The sequence below is a fragment of the Talpa occidentalis genome, unplaced genomic scaffold (genome assembly GCF_014898055.3).
Source record: "Talpa occidentalis isolate TD23 unplaced genomic scaffold, MPIMG_talOcc4v2.1 talOcc4.10, whole genome shotgun sequence".
Taxonomy (NCBI): domain Eukaryota; kingdom Metazoa; phylum Chordata; class Mammalia; order Eulipotyphla; family Talpidae; genus Talpa; species Talpa occidentalis.
In genome coordinates, this window is record NW_023600993.1 from 64,587,311 (window position 1) to 64,611,113 (window position 23,803).

General features: G+C 41.7%; 1 protein-coding gene across 2 annotated transcripts in view; it reads left to right on the forward strand.

Moving 5' to 3' along the window:
• Positions 1-23,803, forward strand: part of EGFR (epidermal growth factor receptor) — a 198,736-nt gene that overhangs the window by 124,107 nt on the left and 50,826 nt on the right. For both annotated transcript variants that reach the window (XM_037493498.2, XM_037493503.2), the window contains exons 3-14: positions 649-832; positions 3,627-3,761; positions 7,536-7,604; positions 8,406-8,524; positions 10,337-10,478; positions 11,532-11,648; positions 16,137-16,263; positions 16,359-16,432; positions 17,146-17,236; positions 19,779-19,978; positions 20,908-21,040; positions 23,445-23,535. In XM_037493498.2, the coding sequence (XP_037349395.2) occupies positions 649-832; positions 3,627-3,761; positions 7,536-7,604; positions 8,406-8,524; positions 10,337-10,478; positions 11,532-11,648; positions 16,137-16,263; positions 16,359-16,432; positions 17,146-17,236; positions 19,779-19,978; positions 20,908-21,040; positions 23,445-23,535 (1,482 nt within the window). The remainder of the gene's footprint in view (positions 1-648; positions 833-3,626; positions 3,762-7,535; positions 7,605-8,405; positions 8,525-10,336; positions 10,479-11,531; positions 11,649-16,136; positions 16,264-16,358; positions 16,433-17,145; positions 17,237-19,778; positions 19,979-20,907; positions 21,041-23,444; positions 23,536-23,803) is intronic.

Below are 23,803 nucleotides of genomic sequence, written 5' to 3' on the forward strand. Positions count from 1 at the left end.
CAGGCAGACTGGCATTCCACTATCACCACTGATAGTGATAGTCATTTTTAATCATTGCTTCAGGCATGACATGCTGGTATACTGGCTCTTTAAAAATAAGAAGTCCCACTATGTAGCATTTGCCTATCTCATTGGGATAAACACTCCCCAGGTAGCTGATTTCCAGCTACCAAGAGTTTAACAACCAGTTCACAAAATTCCCAAGTATTTCACAATAGGTTCTGGTGAACTGGTAGGAGCCAGCTCAGAAGGCCAGAGTTTGCTGGTGGTTGAATTTTGGATTGTACTAGCCTTCTACAGGGGTCTTTCTTCCTTTTGCTTTTCTTTTTCTTTTGGAAAGGAGAATGCATGCAAGACCAACATAGAATAAATTAATAAAACATCTCCACTTTCATCTGAATGTGTTGAACACCAAGTCAAATTCAAGTCACAGCATTCCTCAGTAATGCACGTCACCCTTCATCATTGCCGTAGATGGGTAGGCAGAACAGCAGGAATCATCATAAAGCCTGTCACTTCCCACTTTCCCACCTGCAGTCACCTCTGTGTTTCACATGTGTCAGTCACTGATGTGCACAGTTCAGTTTGGTGTCCTGATCACCCAGACCCATTTTCGAGAAAAATTACATCTGAGTTTCATCCCCCTAGACCATTCAGGAAGTGGCTGGCTATGTGCTCATCGCCCTCAACACAGTAGAGAAGATCCCTCTGGAAAACCTGCAGATCATCAGGGGAAACGTGCTGTATGAACACACCCACGCCTTGTCAGTCTTATCCAACTACGGAGAGAACAGGACGGGGCTGAGGGAGCTGCCGCTGCGCAATCTACAGGGTGAGGCCAGACACAGGGACTGAGTGCTGAGAGCTACTCAGATGACACTCAGGGAACCTGTCACTCCTCTTCATTTGCCCAGAGACTTTTCTCATCAAATACAAGCATATTGCATTCAAGATGCAGCAGGTGAATTCCCAAGATAATAAATGAGAGGATGGGAAGGGAAGATTTGTGTCAGTACCAGTTCTTCCATGTTAGTGAGAAAGAGAGAGATAGTAAGAAATGGTAAAGGTTCTGGGAAAAAGTATGACCAGATGACCTAGTCTGGAAGAGAGACTTTCTGTGTCAATCTCATTCATTACATGAACCTCAGATATAAGGGATATATAGTAACAATCAACTCGTATTTGAGAGAGTTTCAGAAGAGATGCTATTGGATAGAAAGCCCAGTTTCTGTTAGAGATAGGGAATAAAGGCATTATGGGAGAAGCTGGAGTTCCTGTGAGTGGGACTCAAGTGAGGGTCCTGTGAGATGAGAGGGGATGGATGCTGATAGAAATAGAAGCTCACAGTAACTGTGTGTGGTGTCTTGCTCTGTGGCAGCTGTGGTGCCAGGCATGTTAAATCAGTAACTTCATCTAATGCCCATGCCTTCCTTCAGAGCATTACTCTCTGCATTTTTCAAATAAAGAGATGGTGCCAAGTAATCTTCCTTAGATCCCAAATGAGTGAAAACACCAGATGGCCACCCAACCTCTGCCCCTGAGTCCTTGCCATCCCTGTACCATGCACTTCTGATGGGAGATCCACTGGGAAGGGTCTGGAAGAGAAGGTGCAACAGAGACTTCCCAGGAGCCGTGGGGGCCCAGAGGCTTAAGTGCTGGGTTGGAATGATGTGTCAAAGCCTCATGGAACAAACTGCACCACCCTCTGGTTTGGCTCCTAGTTTTCCATGCTATAAAACTGCCTTAAAAATTCCCACCCACCTCTTCCTTGCTCGGAGCTCTATGGAGGTTGCTCTGTGTTTCTGCTGGCACTGAGGGCACATCCTTTCATCCCGTGGAATAGCCTGTCCATGTGCTCCCCACACCCCATCAGTCCGTCTCGCCTCACAGTGTCTCTGGTGACAAGCAGACATGGCTAGGACTTGAGGGCTCCACATCTGACCAGCCAGCTTCTGCTGCATGTTCAGTGCAGCTCAGTTTCCTCATCTTCAAAACTGTGGGTGACAACAGCAACCCTTCCCAGGGTTGCTGAGAAATTAAGTCAATTACTACAGACAAAGCACTTAGGAGCTATTTCTGCTGTTGCTGTCATTTCTGTTATTGGTATTGAAGTTGTATAAATCCAGATCACTTAATGTTATTAAATAGTCATTTAATATAAATTCAATACCATTGTTAATAATTAACTCAGTGCTTCTACAAAGGGAACAGTCATTAAATGTTGAAAGTAAAAGTCAAAGAATGACTGTCCCCCAATTCTTTGTCTTCTCAGTACCAGGCAGGGCCACCGGAACCCCAGCACCCATGCATCCCCTTCTTATTTTACTGTTGCTGATTGTGGGTGATCAGGCAGACCCCCGACCCTGACTCCCATCTTACACTCTCTTTCTGGACACCAGGTCCTGTTGTTTTCATTGTTGCAGCCTTGATGTCACTTTTCTGTCTTTCTCATCCTGAGTTCTCACAGAGTCTCGCCCACTTGACATCAGCCCCTCCCGAGAGAACCTTTCCACACGACTGTCAGACTTTACATCTGAAACTCCACAATTGGGCCTTTATCAACTTCCCAACCTCCTTCCCCTGACCCCTGTGTTCTGTGCCATCCTCTGAAGAAACCACTCAACTGTCTCTGCTGTGCCTTCATCCCCACAGCACCCTCCTCTCCTCCCCCAGTGTGCTATGGGAAATGTCATTTTTCTCACAGCCTCACTGCCTTTCCAGGGCGAACCCTGTTTTCTGTGCTGTACTGTGTGTACTGTGCCCACCCCTACCTGTGGGGGTGCTGGGCCTCATTTATGCCTCTGCTTGCATCACATGGTCATTTGACCATGGTAGGGGTCAACCAAGACCACATGTACAAACCAGTTAGCATGTACCCAATCCTTCCCTGTCTTGTGGTCTTCTGGGGGCAGGAGGTCATCAGTTCCTCGAGAGAAGCCAGCAAAGCAAATCATCTTTGTAGATCCGAAGCCCTTGGTACAGTGTTTTGTGCACATAAACCATTCAGTCAATGTTTATGTTTAATGTCATTGAGGTGACACTCTTTGTGCTCAGACTTGGATTTCTCATATCATTCTTGATTTTTCATGCCCTTCTCGTTCTTCCTTTGAAACAGCTACATTGTCCTTTACATCCTTTACATTTCTGGTATCCATTGCATGTCTGTGTCACACATGCCTTTTTCTTGTTCACCCCATTCTCACACCCTTTCTCCCATGACATTCTCCTGGCTTCCTCATTGCCTTTTCCTGTCACTCAGTCACCTGCTCTTCCTGTAACATTAGCCCCTTCCTGTTGTCATTCATGTCTGTCCAATCCAACTGGTCAGCCTCTCCAGAATCAACAACCCACTGTGCACTTTCTCTTCATGCTGTGCCACTGACAGGCTTCATCTTCTTCCTTCTCATATGTCTACATCTGATCATTCTTGCTCAAAGACACACTTCAGGGGAAAATCCTACCTCCCCCACATCAGTGTTATCAGTTCACTTTCCACCTGCTGCCATTGAAGCTTTATGGGAAATCTACTGCACTTCTAACAGAATGTAAGATGTAAAGAAATGCACACAGACATCGTGAGATTTTAGAGTTGAAGATTTGCTCACTGAGCTTCCTTTTTCATGCAGAAATCCTACAAGGCGCCGTGCGATTCAGCAACAACCCTGCCCTGTGCAACCTGGATTCTGTGCAGTGGCAGGACATTGTTGACAAAGATTTTCTGAGCAACATGTCAATGGACTTTCAGAACAACCCAGGCAATTGTAAGTGCTACCCAGTGTCCCCTGTCCCAGCTCCTGAGTGGGCCAGAGTCAGGGAGTGTAGGGTGGAGGTGAGAGAAGTCAGATCAAAGGTCAAGTCCCATTAATCTAATATAAAATGGTAGCAAATGAATTATCTGCCCCTAGAAAAAGATTCTCTAAGACAGGGAAGTGTGTCTTTCATAGTGACTGTTAGCACCCTTGCAGGCAGGACAGAGCCCCCAAGACAGCTGAGCACCGTGTGGCCATCAGTCCTGACTTGGCTTTTCCAGCCCGCTGGGGGAGACTGGACAAGGGTTGTGTGCTTCTGACAGACTGCCAGGACTCAAACTGGCGCCAGGCCCTCCGGGAGCATTGAACTGGCTCTTCCTCCTGAGATAACAAAACTGGGTGCAGTTTGTCCATGTTGCCCCTGGTGCTAACAACCTAGTCCCCGCTGTACATCAGGAAAGCAGCCATGCAGGGCATGCCTGCCAGGAAGCCTCTTGGTCTGTCCTTGAAGGAAACCAAGACGCATGCTTACAATGTCCCAGTTCTAGTCAGCAAATCCTTCCTGATGTCCTGGGTCATTCAGTTCTTTTAAATAAGAAACCAGCACCATCATTTTCCTCTTTTCTGTGGTATTAAATTCAATTCAGTGGTATTAAATACATTCACATCCATCTCCAGCACTTTTCATGATCCCAACTGCAATCCTTACTCATTAAGCAACCACGCACTGCTGTCCTCCCCCTAGCCCCTGGCACCCACCATCTACTATCTGTGTGTATGAATTTGTCTTCTCAGGGGCTTCATGTGAGTGGAATTGTATGGTAATTGTCCTTTGTGACTGACTTTTTTCATTATATATATATATATGTATGTATATTACTGTACTTTATATATATAATATATATATGAGAGACATTTAAGAATGAGACAATAAGAATAAGCCTGACTAAATCAAATGTTCATAAGGAAATGATGTTTAAAGCAAATAAAGGAAGAATCCTGTATTCAATAAATTGTTTTTGGAATGACTTAATTACTAAGAAAAAAATCAAAGTGACAGAACTACAAAGGATTTTTTAAAACAAACTGGGCTACTCCATTGGTAATACTGGAAATTAGAAATTATCATTCACCTCCACCTGTGTTTTCCCTGTTAGTTCCCTGACTAATAACAGTTCAGAAACCCATCTTTCTCCTGTGGAAGAAACACTGCCCCCACCTAGTGTCTTTCAGGTCTTATAGAGGCCTTCTGAGAACTTGTCTCGTTCAATTTTTGCCCAAAAAATTTTGAAAGGTGATTTAAGTGTTTTATGGCAATGGATTCAAGAAATGCAGAAGGGTTACCAAAGTGTCCCATCATTGTTATTTTTGAAGTCACATGGAATTTGAAGTTTGAATGGGTAGGTTTACCTGAAAGTTCATCACCACTTCATATACAATATAAAATTCCAAATACATATTTTACATATAATAAAATGTTGATATATATGTAACTGCTAGAAAAAAGGTGAATATAAAATATTTGTAATATCAAGTTGAAGAAAAAACAAATTCAGATAGCATAAAAGAAAATTGCTATATGAAAAAAAGTTAATGATGAGTTAGGAAAATTGTGCAATCAGATATTGTGCAATATCTGATTGCCTTGAAAAGGTTAATATTCTTGCTAATGTGGTTAAAGTACTCTTAGAACTCCTAAGAACAAGGTGAACCTCCCAATTAAAAAAAAAAAAAGTAGGCCAAGAACTTTAGCCCGCCTCTTCTTTACACACACTCACTCAAGAAATGAAGCAAAATGTTGTTTGATACTATAATAAAGAAGTTGAAATAAAGAAACATAATTTTTGCCTTTGCTAAACATAATTTTTGCCCTTGATTTTTAAATACATAAATCAGCAGAGAGGTGAAGAAAAAAAAATTCTCATTCTGTTTGTAGAAACATAAATTAATAAAACCTGGTCAGGGAGAGAATTTTGGTAATAGGTATTGAAGCTTTAAAACATGCAAACCTCTGACACATGAATTTGATGTCTAGGAATAATAAGAAAAAAATTTAAAAAGTGAATGAAGTCTTAAGAGTTGTAGAAAAATGCTTGTGTACAAGAATATTCCTTGCAGTCTTCTTACAATGAATTTAGAAATAGAATATATCTAAAAATAAGAGGTTGGTTGATTAAATTATAGGACAGCCTTGTTATTAAAAATCATATTAGGTAGAAAAATATATAAAGGCACAGAAGATTTGTCATAACATTTTTTAAAGATTTATTTATTTATACAAGAATCAGGGTACAGGCCAGATGTGTGGGAGTGTGAGAGGATTCACCAGATCTGGACAGAGCTGGGTACAGAACAGACAGACTGACTGAAACACACTGCTGAGGGGAGCAGCGGGCGAGACAGGAGAGGTCTGCCATGCCATGTGGGTATCTCCCCAGCTGGCCGGGGTTGAACCCACACTGCAGAAGCTACCGACAGCTTCACAGCACTGTGCTCAACAACCTGCACCACCAGTGAGGCCCCTGCATTTCTTTTTTTGTCACAGAGGGTTAAGAACAGAATTATAAGTTGAGCTTGAATTAATTGGTTGGCAAATGTTGGAAGAGTATTTTTCTTTTATGATGAGTATTTAATGTGGAAAATATGGGGAAGTAGAGGGTAAAAAGTAAAAATGACATGATGTACAATCACTTGGAACATTTTATATATTATTTCTTTTCTCTTTCTTTGCCCTCTTTCTCCCTACCCTCCCAAATGTAACTCCACTCATCCATTTGGGGTTTGGCTTCACCATTTTCCATTATTTTACAGAGAACCAGAATTACATTACACCATTCTCCTCTGGAGACATTTGTAAAAATAATAAGTAATATTGAATGGTGTCCTGGTTCAACAACCACTTGGCAATCTTTAGCTCCTCTGTTTGAAATCTAGATTCTCCCAGAGATTAAATTCTTCCTGACTGCTGGAGACTTTGGCACACACATCAATTCCCTTTAGTTACTGTGTCTTCATATTCAAAAATATCTATGCTCTGATCCCTTCTTAACAAATATGGTGGTCAGCCTGTTCTCTATATATACATATAATGCTTTGGTCTTCATTTTTCTCAATGCTGATAAATGCACAGCCAATGAGATTAAAAAACTTTGTAGCCGTAATTTTAAATGATTATTTATAGAAGCTGCAAAACATTAATCAGTTGCAAATATTTCTAGACAGTAGCTTAAAAATTAATGACTTACATTTTGGGTAACCCACAAAATGATACAATACACATTGGAAACATTTCAACCTTGTGCAACATTTGGACTCCAAGCTCTCTTGCTTGGAGTCTGGGAATTTTTATTTATGCCCATCAGCTCCCTGGGATGACTGACCCTCCCAGTCACTCAAGATGGCATATGAGAATGGGCACCATCCCACCAGATTATGCACCATAACCTGGCTGTGGAGACACTGGAAACTTCTCCAGACCTAAGCAAATTTGAAACCTACACCCTTGAGTTTACTTAAATCCCAGTTATCACGACCAGTGATAAGTTGATAATTTCTCTCTGCCTCTGTTTCTGCAACTAAAAAATGTTACATGACTTATCTTATTTTTCTTAAGAAAGTCTTTTAATCATCTTATAAACCAACGAGTCAAACAGAAAATAAGAACTTTGAAAACTATTCCTTGTTTCTAGAATTTCCTTTGCTCAGGGCTTGGGAAGGTGTCATCAGTTTTCTATTATTTGTTTTCCTTCTCCGAGATATGAATTAACTATTGCTTTTAATTTTTAGGCCAGAAGTGTGATCCCAGCTGCCCCAATGGAAGCTGCTGGGGCTCAGGAAAGGAGAACTGCCAGAAACGTAAGTCAGGAGCAAAACTCCAGGTGCCCCCTCCTCTTGTACTTACATGGTTGTTTTTGTTTTCCCTTTGAAGACTTCAAAAAGCACACTTGATTTTAGAGCCAGAGCTTGCATGAGCAATTGTCCTCAAATTCACTGTGTGTGTTATTCCAGTGTGAACTATTCGGGTACTTTGGCCTGTCAGCAATAAGTGAAAGCCAGAACATGGGTACCATTCACTTTCTGTGAATGTGTTGGACAGATTTCCCTGGCAACGGGAAACTTGTCGGTTACCTGAATCCCTACACTTCCTCTTTTCTCTCCCTTCCTCCCCTCTTCGTTGGCACCACGTCCATAGAAGCATGAGCAACGTTTTTCAGGTTCGTTTTTCTGTAGGAATCCTGCTCCAGGAGCATAGATGGCCTGGCATCTAGGGACATGTAAGCCCTTCATTTTAATGATGACATGGTTTACATCTTCTTAGCACTAATTCCTGGCAGGAGCTTTTCACCAGCAGCACCGTTTTAACAAGTATCTAATTATTTCCAGGTCTAAAAGTCTAGACTAAATCTGGTTGGTTTGCCTAAGTATGTGATTAAAAACAAATGGGGGGGAGGTAAAGGTACAAGAAAAGAATGGATGTAATCTAATTTAGTTTGACAACATGTGAATGTTTGGGAATTTTAACAAGCCATGTAATCGTGAAATCCATTCTCTTGTTCAGTTTTTCAAGCACTGTTTGCAAGTGCTCTAAGGTCCCTGGGAAGTGATCTTGCCTCCTCCCTGGCTCCTCAGCTCACAGCCATCTGTGCTTCTTTTCAGTGACCAAAATCATCTGTGCCCAGCAGTGCTCTGGGCGCTGCCGCGGCAAGTCCCCCAGCGACTGCTGCCACAACCAGTGTGCCGCTGGCTGCACCGGGCCCCGAGAGAGCGACTGCCTGGTAAGTGAGCCTGCAGCCCTCCATGCCAGCACTGCCCACAGCCCAACCCCTGGGGCTTCTCCAGCCCAGGGTATAAAGAACGGCCTGGGAGAAACGTGTCAAGTAGCATTTGTAGTAGCAGATGCAAAGGTTGCTCTTTGCCAGATGACAAAGCTTCTTTCATAATCCTGCATTCATCACATACTTTATGACCTTGGGCAAATTATCTGACCTTTCTACCTAGATTTCCTTGTCTGACAATGGCAGATCATAAAGTACTTCTCTACTGAGTGATCTAAATGACACAATGCATGTGGTGTCTGACCCAGCCCCTGGGTGTGCCATGAGAATAAAGGCCAAATATGTGTTATTTGTCCTTAAATGTTTATTGTGGCTGGCAGCAGCAGCATTGTAAAGCTATTTATTGTTTCACCTGTTTCTCAGTACCAACCTAAGGAGTTGACACCGTAAGGGTCCCTAAAATATAGAGAGAGATGTTTAAGACCCATCCAAATCACGTGACCAATGCATGGCTGGGGCTGCATTCAGATCTTCTGACCCTACTCCCTCTGCTGTCTCCACCACAGCTCAGAAGCCTCCTGCAACCCCACTCAGGCATTTCTTTGTCCCTGTGACTGTAGAAGGCTCTGACCAAAGCCTCATTATACCAGTGACAGTGATTCTACCTCATGGAGCCCCAGTGACTGAGGGTGGCACCTGAATTGTGATACTCTTGGAGGTCCTGGAGATGCCAGGCTGGGAAATGAGTCCTAATGTCAGTACTAGCAAGAGGAGATACCCAAGGGCACAAGACAGGGAGGCCCACCTAAGGTGGATGCCAAAAGACTCTGGTTTCAGGAAGGGGAAGATTTTTAATTCTAGAAGCTGACCAGCCCCAAGGAATTTGACTGGGTTGGTCTGGACTTGTTCTACTGCATAGCCTGAGGGGAGAGATGACATTTGATCAAGGCCACCCCTGTATTTGGTCTGTCCTATGGTCATGGCACCATTCCTCATCAAGTTTCTTTGTGGTCTGGCAATAAATTCTAAAATCTAGCCTCAAGGTTTTTTTTTTTTTTTTTTTTTTTTTTTAAATAAAGGAAATGTAAATTGAGTTTTAAAATGTAAATTGATACAACCATTTTGGAAAGCAATCTGATTTTCCTTACACTGAAAATGGAAATACTGCATGACCCAGCAATAACAATCCTATTCTTGGCCATGTATCCACAGAATATGAAACAAAAAACCCTTATGTTCCATAGTGTTCCCAGCAGCATTATTTGCAATAGCTAGGACATGGAAGAAACTTAAAATGTCTCTCAGCAGACAATTGGATGAAGAAGATGTAGTATATGCACACCATGGAGTATTATATAGCCATAAAAAGATTGAAATGCAACCATGTTCAACAGAACAGAGGAGTCTTAAAAGAATTATGTGTAACAAAATAAGTGAAAACAATAAAAACAAATATTGGACATAGGATTCTGAGCTTAAGGTGGGGAGGGTTGTGGTAGGGGCACAAATTAAAAATAAATAATAATAATTTCATTCCATAGTTGACACCCTACAGTGTGAACCCCTTTGTCATTTTGTAAATTATTAAAGTGATCTATTTTTCTCTAATCATAATCCATAGCTTATCATGGCTGAGACAGCATATTTAAGAAAAACCACGCTTTAAAGGGAGAGGTCCCCCTTTCATATTGCTAGATTTTTCTACTCTGTTCAAGCACCTGGACATTAAGAAGTGTCACCCAAGCTTTCTGAACAGAATCAAAACACTGAGCATCCTTGCCCAGCTTGCCCAGTGTGTATCCTCTGTGACAGGTCTGCCGGAAGTTCCGGGATGAAGCCACTTGCAAGGACACCTGCCCCCCGCTCATGCTCTACAACCCCACCACTTACCAGATGGATGTCAACCCGGAGGGGAAGTACAGCTTTGGTGCCACCTGTGTGAAGAAATGTCCCCGTGAGTCCCTCACTGCAAAGCCCTTCCAACAATCAGGCCTCCATTTCCTGTTTTCCTTTTTAAGGATCAGTAAATCCCCTGGTCTCTGGTCTGCTTTGAGTCGCTGTGTCTGCCTCCTTGTCAGACAGGTAGCAGGGCAGGACTGGGTGCACAGGAGAGGAGCTAATCTATCCAGCCGCTTCTCTGTGCGCCCTGTTGCTGCCATGTCTCAATGCTAGGACAGGAACCACACCTGGAACTGGGGTCCAGGCATAGCCCCCTGGCCATTGGGCATTTTTCTGTTTAGCTGTTAGAACAAACAGGTATTTGGGACACTTAATTGAAGAGTGTGCTGAAAGACTGGCCTTCTCAAAATTCTGGCAAAAGTGTCTCTTAGGAGAATTGTAGAGAAAGTTGTCTGACTTTGAATAATTTGGCCTTAGTTTTTGCTTATTTGAGTTCACATTCTACTGGTGGCCATGGTGTTTCAGAAAATGCTGACATAAATTATTTTCTAATAGAATGTACAGTTGTCTAGTCAAAAACCTTTGGAAAGCAATCTTGATTTCTAGGAAGGGAGATTAACTTAAAGAAATTTAAAGAACATTTATGAGATATATAGACATGAAAAGTTTATATTCTGTACAGAGAAAATGACTCACAAATAGAATAATAAGCCGTTGAAGGTAAATGACAAGTTATGATAAAGAAAAATTGCCACAATTGTGACACAGATCTAATCTGTGAGCGTTCAACCTACAGAAAAGAAAAAAAAAAAAAAAAGAGCTTTCAAGAGATGTTTAAACTGTGTCCATGCACAATGATTTCTCCCAGCACATTCATTCCCTGTCTGTGATGAAATATCTTTATTTCCCACTTTAGGGTCTGAAAAGCTATTAGAACTCTTGAGCGCGACTCCTTTTCTGTTTGCAACCTGTCATCTTTGTCATTGAAGTAATAAAACCAGAGGACCTGGGCCTTTTCATCAGTCCTCCGTGGGCGACACAGGCGTTTGTGTGTGGCCCCAGCACCTGGTACCACTGTCATCACCTCCCTTTCATGTCTCTGCCCCAGGGAACTACGTGGTGACAGACCACGGCTCCTGTGTCCGAGCCTGCAGCTCCGACAGCTATGAAGTGGAGGAGGATGGCGTCCGGAAGTGTAAAAAGTGTGATGGGCCTTGTCGCAAAGGTAGGAAGCATGCTCAGGTGCAGGACCAGGCTTTTACCTGTGGGGGAGCTGGGTGGTTGCTGCAGGTCTGCGCTAATGTCTTCAGGCCTAGAAGTCTGGTTCTTCCTTTGTGCTGTGCCCTGATCTTGGAGTGTGCTCAAGCCTAATTTATCCCTACTTATCTTTTACCTTTTATTTTGAAGATTTTCAAATACCCATAAATGTTGCAAGAAGAGTGTCATAAACTCCTATGTTGCTTTCATGTAAATATTGCAGCTTTTCTGGGGGCCTCCCTGGTGGCACAGGGGTTTAGTGTCAGCACTATCAAGCTATCGGCAGCCACTGCAGCATGAGTTTGATCCCCAGCCAGGTTGCTGAGCCACATGGCACACAAATCTTACTTGTTTTGCCTGCTGCTCCCCTCAGCAGTGTATTTTAGTAAATCCACTGTGTTCTGCTCCTTACTCTGTCTCTGGTGAATCTCTCACCCCCCACCCCTCTGGCAATACCCCAGTTCTTCTGTGTATAAATAAAAAAAAATGTAGCAGCTTTTCTTTATCTTTTTAAAGATTTTATTTCTTTTTGCATAGAAGAACTGGGATGTAGGCTAGGGGTGCAGGGGTGAGAGGATTCACTGGAGACAGAGTAGGGAACAGAACAGGCAGATGGACTGAAATACAATGCTGAGGGGAGCAGCAGGTGAGACAAGAGAGGTCTGCTGAGCCATGTGTGTTAGCTCCCTGGCCAGGGATTGAACTCAGGCCATAGTGGTGATAGCAATGAGACTTAACCCTTAGGCCACTGGGGAGGCCCCAAAGCTGCAGATTTTCATGTTTTGCCACATTGTTTTTGTTCCATGTCTGCATTTATATACTGTAATAAGCATTATGTGGTTGAGACATCAGCATGATAACTTCCACCTGGCTGCAGAGGTTTCACTTATAATTCAAGCCAATCACATATAATGACAATATAATTTGTGGGAGGAAATCCATATTATAATAATATAAGCATACAATACAATTCGGTTGGCAGTACAAAAGGGGTGGTGGGGGGAGACATGAACTACTAAAACAAGGTTTAAGAGACCAGCCTAAGAGCTATGCTCTGCGTGTAGAATGTTTCTTGCAGGGTGAGGAGGGAGGTGCTACTTCTCCAGGCAGAGCCTCTGGCAGCAGATGCCAAAATCTGGAGAAAGCTTCAAAGACTCCACAGGCATAGAGTCCAGAGGATTATAGATTGGCCTATTTCATCTCATATTTAAATGGCTGTGTAGGTATATTATCAGAGCCACCTTTTAGTTTTGGGGTTTGGCCTCTCAGTGCAATTAGGTCTGTCTCAATCCTTGCCTGTGTCTGTTTATCAATATCTTTGCAAAATAGTGGTCACTTTCATTTTAAATTGTAAACATTAGTCATTCTGTTTCATTTACATACATTTTCTGATCAGTCAGGATTATTGTAATTCCAATATATATTCCAAAATATTGTAATTCCAATTAATGTAATTCCGTATAACATCTACATGTATATGTGTGTGTTTGCCTATATGTTTTTCTGAAACATGTCACAGTTAAAGATATCAGAACACTTCACCCCTAGCCATGTCTTAATGCTTTCCTACAGACAGGGCATTCTCTAATAACTAAGACAGGTTCATACTTGGAATGTTAACATCAACTCAGCCCCACTTTCTAGAACTCAGTTTAATTCAGACTTCACCCCACTATTCCCATGTATCATTTCCAGCTGCTCATCCACCTAGGCTCATGTTTTTTATTTAGACGTGCTGCCACCATGCTGTCACCCGGTCCCCATACTCTTCACCAAGGGCCACTTCTCAGGCCATCTCCACTTGTTTGCTTTTCTCTTACGTGACCAGATGTTGTGGAGAATCCAAGCCAAGTGTTTTGCAGAATGTCTGTTTCCTAGTCTGGCTTTGCCAACTGCTTTTCCTGAGGTTGTGTTCAATAAAGCGTTTGGGCAGGAGCATTGCATAAACCATGTGAGTGCTTTCTCACTGCATCACACCAGGTGGCACATCCCATTACTGATGATGACAAATATGAGTTTGCTAAAAGTTGTTTCTGTCACATTTCTTGGTGGTTATGAGTCATTTCCCATGTCTGCCATTTTTTTCTATAATTGTTAGCTGACATTCTTTTAAAAAAATATTTTGTACCATGTAAGTTCATGAAATCCTTTTTTACTCAGTCTGTTGTAATCCACTCCTGCCATTATTGACTCCCATGTCCAAATCATCTCACCCGTAGCTGGCGGAAGTCTTTCTACCTGGCTCCCCTGTCCCTTTGGCATAGCCTATATTCCAGCCATTCTACTCAAAAGGTGCTACCCTACTATGTTGTAACTGTTGTAACTCTCAACTCAATGAACAGCTTCTGACCTTGAATTACCACTTCAAATGCCACCTTCCCTGTGATATCAACTGAAATAATTTCCCCTCTGCTCCAAATAGACATTCTGTGCACCCGTCTCACAGCCAGACATCCTTCAAGTCCATGTTGTCATATCCTCTCAGTCCCTTTGGGAAGTCTGTACTGATATGATCCCCATTTTACAGAGCAGGAAACTGAGTCACAGTGAGTCTGAAGGACTTGCCCAGGCCCAGCAGCCAGGGTGGTAGAGTGGAGGTGAAGTCCATGTAGGTGGGTCTGTGTCCTCCCCACCTCATGACCCCTGAGAGCAGGTGAGTCAGGCTCTGAGAGGCGAGTGTCCTCAGCTTCAGGAAACAACCTGGCAGAGGAGACCTGGAAAAATGAAAATAGGAATGTATGGGTGGGGGGATCAGAGGGGGCCAGGCACAGAGGAAGTAGAAAGAGAAGAGTTAAGCCACTGAAGGGAGATTACTAGCAGGGATCAATAAACTCAGAGATTTAATTTTGTATTCAACACACATTTTGATTATCTTGTAATCATCATGGCCTGTTTTTCTGCACACCCCTAATTCATATGCTCAGAGCAGTGGCCCAAACAGATCCTTGAGATATAGGACAAGAGATACTGGGCAAGGAGGAAGTGCCAGGAAAACAAATGCTTGATAAATGCCAAATCTGATGTGTCTATGAGTGAATATACAATTTATCTCTAAATTTAGGGCTTAAAATAACCCTCCCTTCACACACAAGCTGAGCAAGAATGAATGTTCTCTGACACATAGAATCCTCCAGACCTGTTATTAAACAGCAGGTATCTGCCCCAGGGCTTTCTTGCTGGAGTCACCTCCTTCTCTATCATCAGCCAGATCCTTAGAGGCCTAAAGAAACCTGGCCAATGAGTTCCCAACCCATAATGGGTTGGACCCAGCACAGGTCAAACCTGGAGACTCTCCATAGCTAGCAGGATGGGTTCACAGCCAGATTTGAAGTCTCTGTGCCACTGACATGGAATTCCTAGAACAGCAGAGTCCAGAGGGAGCTGGAGGATAACTGGCTTGGCTGTTTCCCAGAGGAGCAGAAAGGACCCATCCTGAAGGGAGATTTTTAGTAATTGTATGTCAAAATAAAGATAAAGCCTGAAGATGGGTACCAAGAATTGTGCTGTGAGTTCTCAAGGATAAATGGGCTGTAGGGTGGAAATGGCATTTGAGGTAGAAACTCAAGAGTAAATATAAATTCCAAAACAGGTTCAGAGTGTGGAAAAGGGCATTTGAGACTGATGTAGCAATCAGACACACATCAAGTAAACACAGCAGAAGAAGAGCAGTTTAACTGTGTGATAAAAAACATTATAGTATTCCCTATGATGTAATATCAGACAGCCATTAAATTATTTGTGAAGAGTTTTAATGATAGGACAAATGTTCACAGCATAATAAATGAAAAAACAAAAACTAACCACATGCTCACCATAGAGGATAGATGGAAGGAATGTTTCTAAAATGTTGAACACTCATAGTGAAATTGCTCGTCATTTTGGTCTATCATCTTTATTCTGTGTGTTCAATACTTTTAAAATACACTCTTGCTAAAAAAGAAAAGCTCTGCATATTGCTTCTGTAATATAGACAACGAAGCCACATACCAGGTTAGGGCAAGGGAGACTAGAGAAGAAGCGCTTCAGAGGGCACTGTCAGAGTTATGCACAGAAGCTGCCTGACAGCAGTAGGTGCATTGTGCTACTGCAGAGAAAGGAAAGGAAGTTGGAGAAGTTAAGAGCAACTGGACGCTATGGTCCAAGTGGGAAATAATGAGGAAGAGAGCATGCGTCCAGGGAAGGCAGTGACAGTGACAGCCTCTCCTCTAACCTGTACAACCCCAAGCCTGCTAACTTCCCAGTACCTATTAGGCCCCAATCCATGGTTGTTGAATGACTGAATGACAGCATGGCAGTATTGGTTCTCATGGCTAGAATTCCCTTCCTCCTACCCTCTGCCTAAGGAACCCTAGTTATTTTTTCTTTCTTTCTTTTTTTGAATTTTCTTATATTGTTGTTCCTAGCTATTCTTTATCCAACGAATGTGAATAGAATAAACATGTCCCTTATTTTACAGTTTGTAATGGAATAGGAATTGGTGAATTTAAAGACACACTTTCCATAAATGCCACAAATATTAAACACTTCAGAAACTGCACCACAATCAGTGGAGATCTTCATATCCTGCCAGTAGCATTTAGGGGGTAAGTAACAGATTAAGTTCCTTGTGTAGAGAAAGAGAATCTGCTTTGTTCACTGGTAGAGATTGCTAATCAGTAACCATAATTTCTTGTTTCAGCGACTCTTTCACACGTACTCTTCCTTTAGATCCAAAGGAACTGAATATTCTGAAAACAGTAAAAGAAATCACAGGTATGTGCTGGGCTTCAATGGGGAGCATATTTACTCTGCATGCATGAGAGGGCTGGACTCTTTTAAGGAAAGACTCGGTCATTTATGAGCTCACATGAACATGTTTATCCCTTGTCTCCCTGGCCCAAGCCCCTGTCCTAGTGGCTGGGACCCTCCTGGGCAGAAGGAGCACAGGCTCTCAAGCCTTGTGGACCGAACCTCACATGCTGCTTAGTCACTGCAGGTCCTGGGCTCTGTCTGTCATCAGAGCAATATGTTCTTCCCTCCTAAGAAGGGATAATTAGAGCGAAACATGGGGTTTTTTTGAGGATTTATTTTGTTTGGAAGATTTAAATAAAGAAATATGCAAACTTCATGAATGTATTGGCTCAGTACATGGCCCACTGTCATTGAGAACAGGATCCAGTTCAAAGTCATCAGAGGTGGAGCCGACAACACTCTGACTGCAGCACCATGTGACAGCCCATTGGATGGGCATTGGGGAGGCACAGCAAGAGATGGGGATGCCAGGGAGAGACAGGATGCACACTGTCTAATGTGCCTTAGCTGGCATCTACACGTGTGTGTACACACGTGTTGATGATGATAAAAAGTAGTTGATAAATCTTCACACTTTCTGCTTCTATTTAGTCTCTTGAGAGTCCTATAATAGTGTCTCATACAAAAGAAATGTCCAGGTGGTGTGTGTTTTGAGCTTTCCATTTGTGTTGTAGGGTTTCTACTGATTCAGGCCTGGCCAGAAAACAGGACTGACCTAAACACTTTTGAGAATCTGGAAATCATACGTGGCAGAACAAAGCAACAGTAAGTTTCCCTTCATCAAAACCTATAGATTATTTTTTATTTTGAAATAAAATATACAGAGAGTTTGAAATTAGACTTATGGAAGTGTTCCAAAGATAGTACAGAAAGTTGATATATATCCTTCACCCAGCTTCCCCTAATGTTAACATCTTACATAAGCATAACATATTATCAAAATGAAGAAATCAACAATGGAAACTTCTCCTAAGGTTAACATCTTCCAGGAACTTGATACAAGTCTGAAAATGAAAAATTAACAATGATCATTTCCCGCAGAGTTAACATCAACATAAGTTTGAGACAAGTATCAAAATGTTGAAGTTCACAAGGGGGCAATGCTGTTAACTAAACTACAGTTTTTCCATATGCCTTTATTTTGTTCTGGTGAACCCCACACTGCAGTTAATGGCATATCTCCTTGGGCCCTTGCAATCTGTATAGAGTTCCTGTGTCTCTTCTTATCTTTCATGGTCTTGACACTTTTGAAAAGTGCTGCTCAGGCGTTTTGTAGAATGGTTGTTCTTTTCTCACAGTTTGATTTAGATTATGCATTTTTGATGAGAAGAGCATTGAGGTGACAGACATCCTTATCAGCACATCATGACTTGAGGGTGGTGGGGGATCTGAGCCACTGTTGAACATTACATGTTGTCTCTGGATTTCCACTTTTCAAGTTTAACAGTGAAGTACATACATGCACATGAACACCATTAATGTAATAAGAGCAATGTGCTGTGGTGGGGAGGAATTTGGGAATCTGTTTGTCAAGCTTGCCTTGGAAATAGAACTGTTTCCCATAATTGACCCCTTAAAGGACTTTATTGTGTGGTATTAAATAAAATCTCAATGCAGCACATATAAAGTATATATTGTTCTAATACTAGACATACAGCTCTCATTGCTTCCTAGAAAAGCACATTTGCTCCTAATTGTCAGGATGCTTCTGTGTCCAAGATCCATAGATCAGTTTTCTTAGGTCACTGGTATGGTATCCAGTGGGATTAGTTTTAGGGATTCAAATAAAATGAGAATTATTTGTTTCTTTTCCAGTGATGCTCAGGCCATAGATATAAAGTAACCCCTGGTTCTAGGGTATGACCCACCAAAGCCAGCCCTGCCCTGCAGACAGACACAGTTTGTCCCCATTATCTAGTTCTCTTGGGCACATGTTGGGAGAGAATTCTTACAATAGTAGTGCAAATATTCTTCACAAGGCCCCTCAATTTTTCTCAGGAGGAAGATTGTGGGATGAGAGAAATAGGAATGGTAAGAATAGAAGGAAAAACAAGGAGTCTCCATATTCTGTTTTAAACATCTGTCATCTCATTGCAGTCTTAATTTCAGTCTCTTCATTCAGCACTCTCTCAACTAGCCCATTCCCACTGGTGTCCATCCTCACTGTGGGTATCCTTATGGATGGCCAGTGAGCCTCCTAAAAATGCAAATCTCTTTCCTGGGGTTTTCCTCTTTTACAAGCATCCCAAATTTCTCCACAAGGAGTACAATCTTCTGTGCTCTGACCTTTCCACCCTGCCAGACACCCTCTCATTTCTCTTACCTCCCCAATTCTGCCCCAGCTTCTGACTTTCAGAGCTCATCATATCAGCACCCAGCTGGTCCTCCAGATGGATCAGCACTTCCCTCCCTTTACTCTGAATACCTTTCATCCAGTCACTTGATATACACACATTGATCCTTGTAGAATTCTAAGTTTTGGGTGGTGAAAAAAAACATATAACTCCTGCTTCCAAGGGCTTCATAGCTATCACCTCTTCCAAGATCCCATGCCTTCCCAAACATCCCTCCCCAGCGTTGCTTAGAGACCTCTGCTCTTTGCCTCTCTGGTGCCCATTAGCACCATTCTCCTGTGCTGGCTTAAAATTTTCTCTCATGTAATTGTCTCCAGAGACAGGAAACATATCTTTAACCAACATAAAATTTGTCACATAATGCCTCAAATGTTTGTTCAACAAATGGAAGGATGGATGTGTGGAGGGGATGTGTGAGTAATGAGTGGAATGATGAATGAGTGAATATATATGGATTGATGGATGAATGGATGGATAGTTTGGTAAGTGGGTGGTTAGGTAAATGGATAGGCGTATGGATGGATGGTTGGGTAGGTGGAGAAAAATGAACGTGTTTCCACCAAGCAAAATAAAATAATGACATTAAGACATTTATTCAGGGGATTCCCCTGGTGGTGCAGTGGTTGAGCGCTGGGCTGCGAGGCTGTCCGCAGCGCCGGTTCGTTCATTCCCTGGCCGCCGGCGAGGGTCCCACCAAAAAAAAAAAAAAAAGACATTTATTCAGCCATTAGTGCTAAAGAGCTAAATGAACAATGAACTGGATTTTTCCAGGAAGACCTTCCAAAACCACTGTCAATTTTAAAAGTTGCAATATATAATCTTCCATAATATGACTTAACAATAAGTGGAAGACAGATTGAGTAAATCTTAAGTGGTCCTAAAAAACAAAAGAAAAGTTTTTGGTGATATATGTCTTTATAATTTTTCCCAATTTTTTTTTCTCTCCAATTTAGTGGTCAGTTTTCACTTGCAGTTGTCGGCCTGAACATATCGTCCTTGGGATTACGCTCCCTCAAGGAGATTAGTGATGGAGATGTGATTGTTTCAGGAAACCGAAACTTGTGCTATACAAACACAATAAACTGGAAAAAACTATTTGGGACCTCAAGTCAAAAATACAAAATTATAAAAAACAGAGATGAAAGTGACTGCAGTAAGTATGGCTTTGATTTGTTTGTGGAGATGGCCCAATGGGCCTTTTATTTGGATTTGGACACTCAGAGGCCATTCCCAAACATTTAAATTACTTTTTCCTTTTCTGAAAAAAAAAAAAAAAAAAAAATAGAAATCTGTATATTCCTTATTGTGAAGTTATCATGTGAGGTTTATCAGAACTTCTTCCAGATCACTCATTTCATAGGATGAATTCACCTTGAAGTTTAATCTAGAATTATTGGTGATTTAAAAAACTAAATTTAATATTAATTATTTTACATTTTAGTGATAGCTTCCTCTCTACTCGTTTCTGCCTCTAAGAAGCTACACATATGTGCACACAGGTGTGCGTGTGTGTACACATACACACACACACAAATGTATGAACATGTCCCAGTGACATTTTCAGTTATGATTTTTAGGGCCACAGTCGACTCCTAAAGCCAGAAATGCACCTTCACCTTGTTCTGGGACCCTGACTGCCAGCAGAAGAAGATCTGAGTTCCAGTGCTGATCTGATAACTTTGAGACCTTGGTCCATTTATTTAATATCATTAAGCTTTGGCTTCCTTGTCCATGAACTGGAGTAATTAATTCTAATTCACATAAATTATATTTCCTGGTAATTACTCTTTCAAAATGTTCAAGATATATTGAAAGAACTAAATGAAGTTCTATATGTAAAGTTATTGGCATGGCATTTAGCACCTGGCATGTCACCATCAGTTATGACTTTCATCAGCAAAACCCTATCCTGGTGATAAAAAGGGACTTGTAGTTGGCCTCAGGAAGTCAACTGTGTCATTGTGTTCTGGTCCTAGCATGTCTATGCAAGTCAATGTCACAGAGAGCCCAGCACACATTTATGGGTGTTGCCTCCTTGTTCACTGTTTCATGACTGACCTGCAGCTCACTCTGTCTTCTCAGAAACCATGGGCCACGTGTGTGATCCTTTATGCTCCTCAGAGGGCTGCTGGGGCCCAGAACCCAAAGACTGCTTGTCCTGCCGGAACGTCAGCCGTGGCAAGGAATGCGTGGAGAAGTGTAACATTCTGGAGGGGTAAGAGGCCTTTCACAATTCCTTTTTTTTTTTTAATAAAAAATAGACCAAGGATTACTTTTATGGGTTCAAGTTGATTCCTCCCCCTTCTTCATTTTTCTTCTGTTATTTGTTGGGAACTGTTAATCACAAAAGGAATCAAAGAAACTCTTATTATTACTTAAAACAATCCAATATTTTATGGAGTCTCGTACTGGAAATATTTTTTTTTTATGTTGCACAGAGTTCCTTACACAAGTAAGACAATGACAAATGGTTCGTACCGCCAACTCATAGCCATTTACTCTTTTCTTTGAAGTACAGTATTCCTGGTTTGTCAGATGTATTCATATAAATTATATTTCCTGGTAATTGCTCTTTTAAAATGTTCAAGATATACTGAACAGTGCAAATAATCTTATTTTTTAATTTTTTATGTGTTTTTCAGTGAAGTACTTTTTCTTACATCTTTGTTAATTTGGAGGCAGTATACGATTTCTCCCCTCAGGTGTGTTCACTGTAGTTTTTCTAGCATCCAAACACCACTCGCTCTTCCCCCACGAATCCCTCCATTTCAGCCCTCCTTTTCCCACTTCCCTTCCTCTGCCTGTCCAGGATGCCTCAGATCTATGATCAGCTTTCAGGTTGTCTTTGTCTAAGCCTTTACATGGTTTCTCCACATTGCACTGTAAGTGAAATCATCTAATATTTATCTTTCCCCATCTGACTCACTTCATTTAGCATAATTCCTCCTATCCACATTTCCACAAATTGTACAACTTTACCTTTTTTGATCACTGAGTAGTATTCTATTGTGTATATATACCACATCTTCTGATTCACTCATCTCTTTTGAGGCATTTAGTATGTTTCCATATCTTGGCTATTGTAAATAGTGCTGCTATACACATAGGAGTGCAGGTTTCCTTTCAAACTAGTGTTTTTGTGTTCTTTGGGTAGATACATAGGAGTGGAATTGCTAGGTCCTATGGCAGATCCGTTTTTAGTCTTTTAAGGTCCTCCACACAGTTTTCCATCAGGGCTAGACCAGTCTATGTTTCCACCAATATTGTAAGAGGGTTCCTTTTTCTCCACACCCTCACCAGCACTTGTCATTTCTGAAAAAAGTGTAAATAACCTTAAATTTAATAATGGACAAAGAAACAATCATGTAACAATTTTTCAGTTTATTTGTAATCAATGAAAAGTAAACCGTGATTCTATGGGAATCTTGACACTGAAGACTTTGAATGACCAGGAATAGTGACTAATAAGAAAGTAATATTTTAGGATAGAAACTGAGATCATTTTTTCATTTGAAGGAAACAAATTTTGTGATAGTGCCATAACAGTTACAGATGACTATGGGAAATCTTTTTCCTGTGTCGCTATCAGGATTTGGGCCACAGGTGGGATTTGAAATATTCAGGAGCAGGAACAAGTTCAATTCTGTAGGAATCCTTTAGGTGATAGGCCAAGTAACCTAACAGAATAATTTGCATAATTGATAGTGCTATTACAGCAAGTGAGAAATATTGGTGTAATCTTTATGGCTACAAATAGAACTAGTCTCCTGTTTTCAATGTTCAAGTCTCCTTAAATAAACAAGGTAGATAAATTAGCAGTGTTGGTAGTACCCACATTTTTCCATCAGAGACCAGGTGCCTTGCGCCTGCTCCCAGTTCAAGCCTGTCCCAGAGAAGTGCAGAGAAAGACTACAGGGCATATTGGGTTTAATTAGAGCCATGTCCTGAAAGGGGAATTTATGGCACACATTTTAGGTGTAGACATTTCTGTTCACTGCCTGGCCAGTATGTTTCAGTCTTTCCACACAGGTTTCAGTCTTTTCAAAAATTGTTTTGTCTTCTTGCTTAATATTAAACATTTTAAAATTTTAAATAAATATTTTTTAAAAAAATGTGGCGAGCCAAATTTTTCACTGTATTTCATTCCTACTGATTTTGGTAATAACCACTGACCAATTTTAATGTCTTTCTGTTCTTTTTCTGTGCACTAGGCTGTAATTACCAATTCTTTCCAGCTTAAATTTCCATGAGTCTGATAAGAAGCCCCTCTTAGGCACTATTTTCTATGTTTTCATTGTTGACTGGCTTGAATAATGTACAGAAACTGTGCCTATAAGAAAATGTCGGGAAGATGTTTTGATTATAAATGAAGCTTCCATGTGTTTATTCTGGGAGAAGATGACCAAGGACCAAGGATTCAGTTAATAGTCTCGTTTATTATATCAAAGGATAATCCTATAGCCCAACCATTTGCCTTTTACCTAAAACTGTTTTGAATATCTGAGAGGTAAATTTGTTTCTCCTGTAGGGTCGGACAGATCAACTCCGACGGTGGTCAGCTCCTGGAGTGTCGAACTGGCATCTTCAGGGACACTAATTGCTTTCCTCTCTCCTGTCAGGGAGCCCAGGGAGTTTGTGGAAAATTCCGAGTGCATACAGTGTCATCCAGAATGCCTGCCCCAGGTCATGAACATCACCTGCACAGGACGAGTAAGGAGCATATTGGTGTCACTCACTCATGCACAGGGAAAGCCTCACAGTCCCAGAACCACAACCAGGGCCCAGCCTCACATCACTCCATGGCTGCCGAGAACAGTCATGTGTGCCAACCTCCTAGAAAAAAAGGCGCCATCTCAGAGCTGGTCAGAGGCTCTGTGAGTGATGACTGAGTCCCAAGTCATCACACAAGCTGCCTGGATCACCATACGCCTTTTCTGTCCTGTGTCCCCAAACACATCACAAACACGGAAGTGGATGT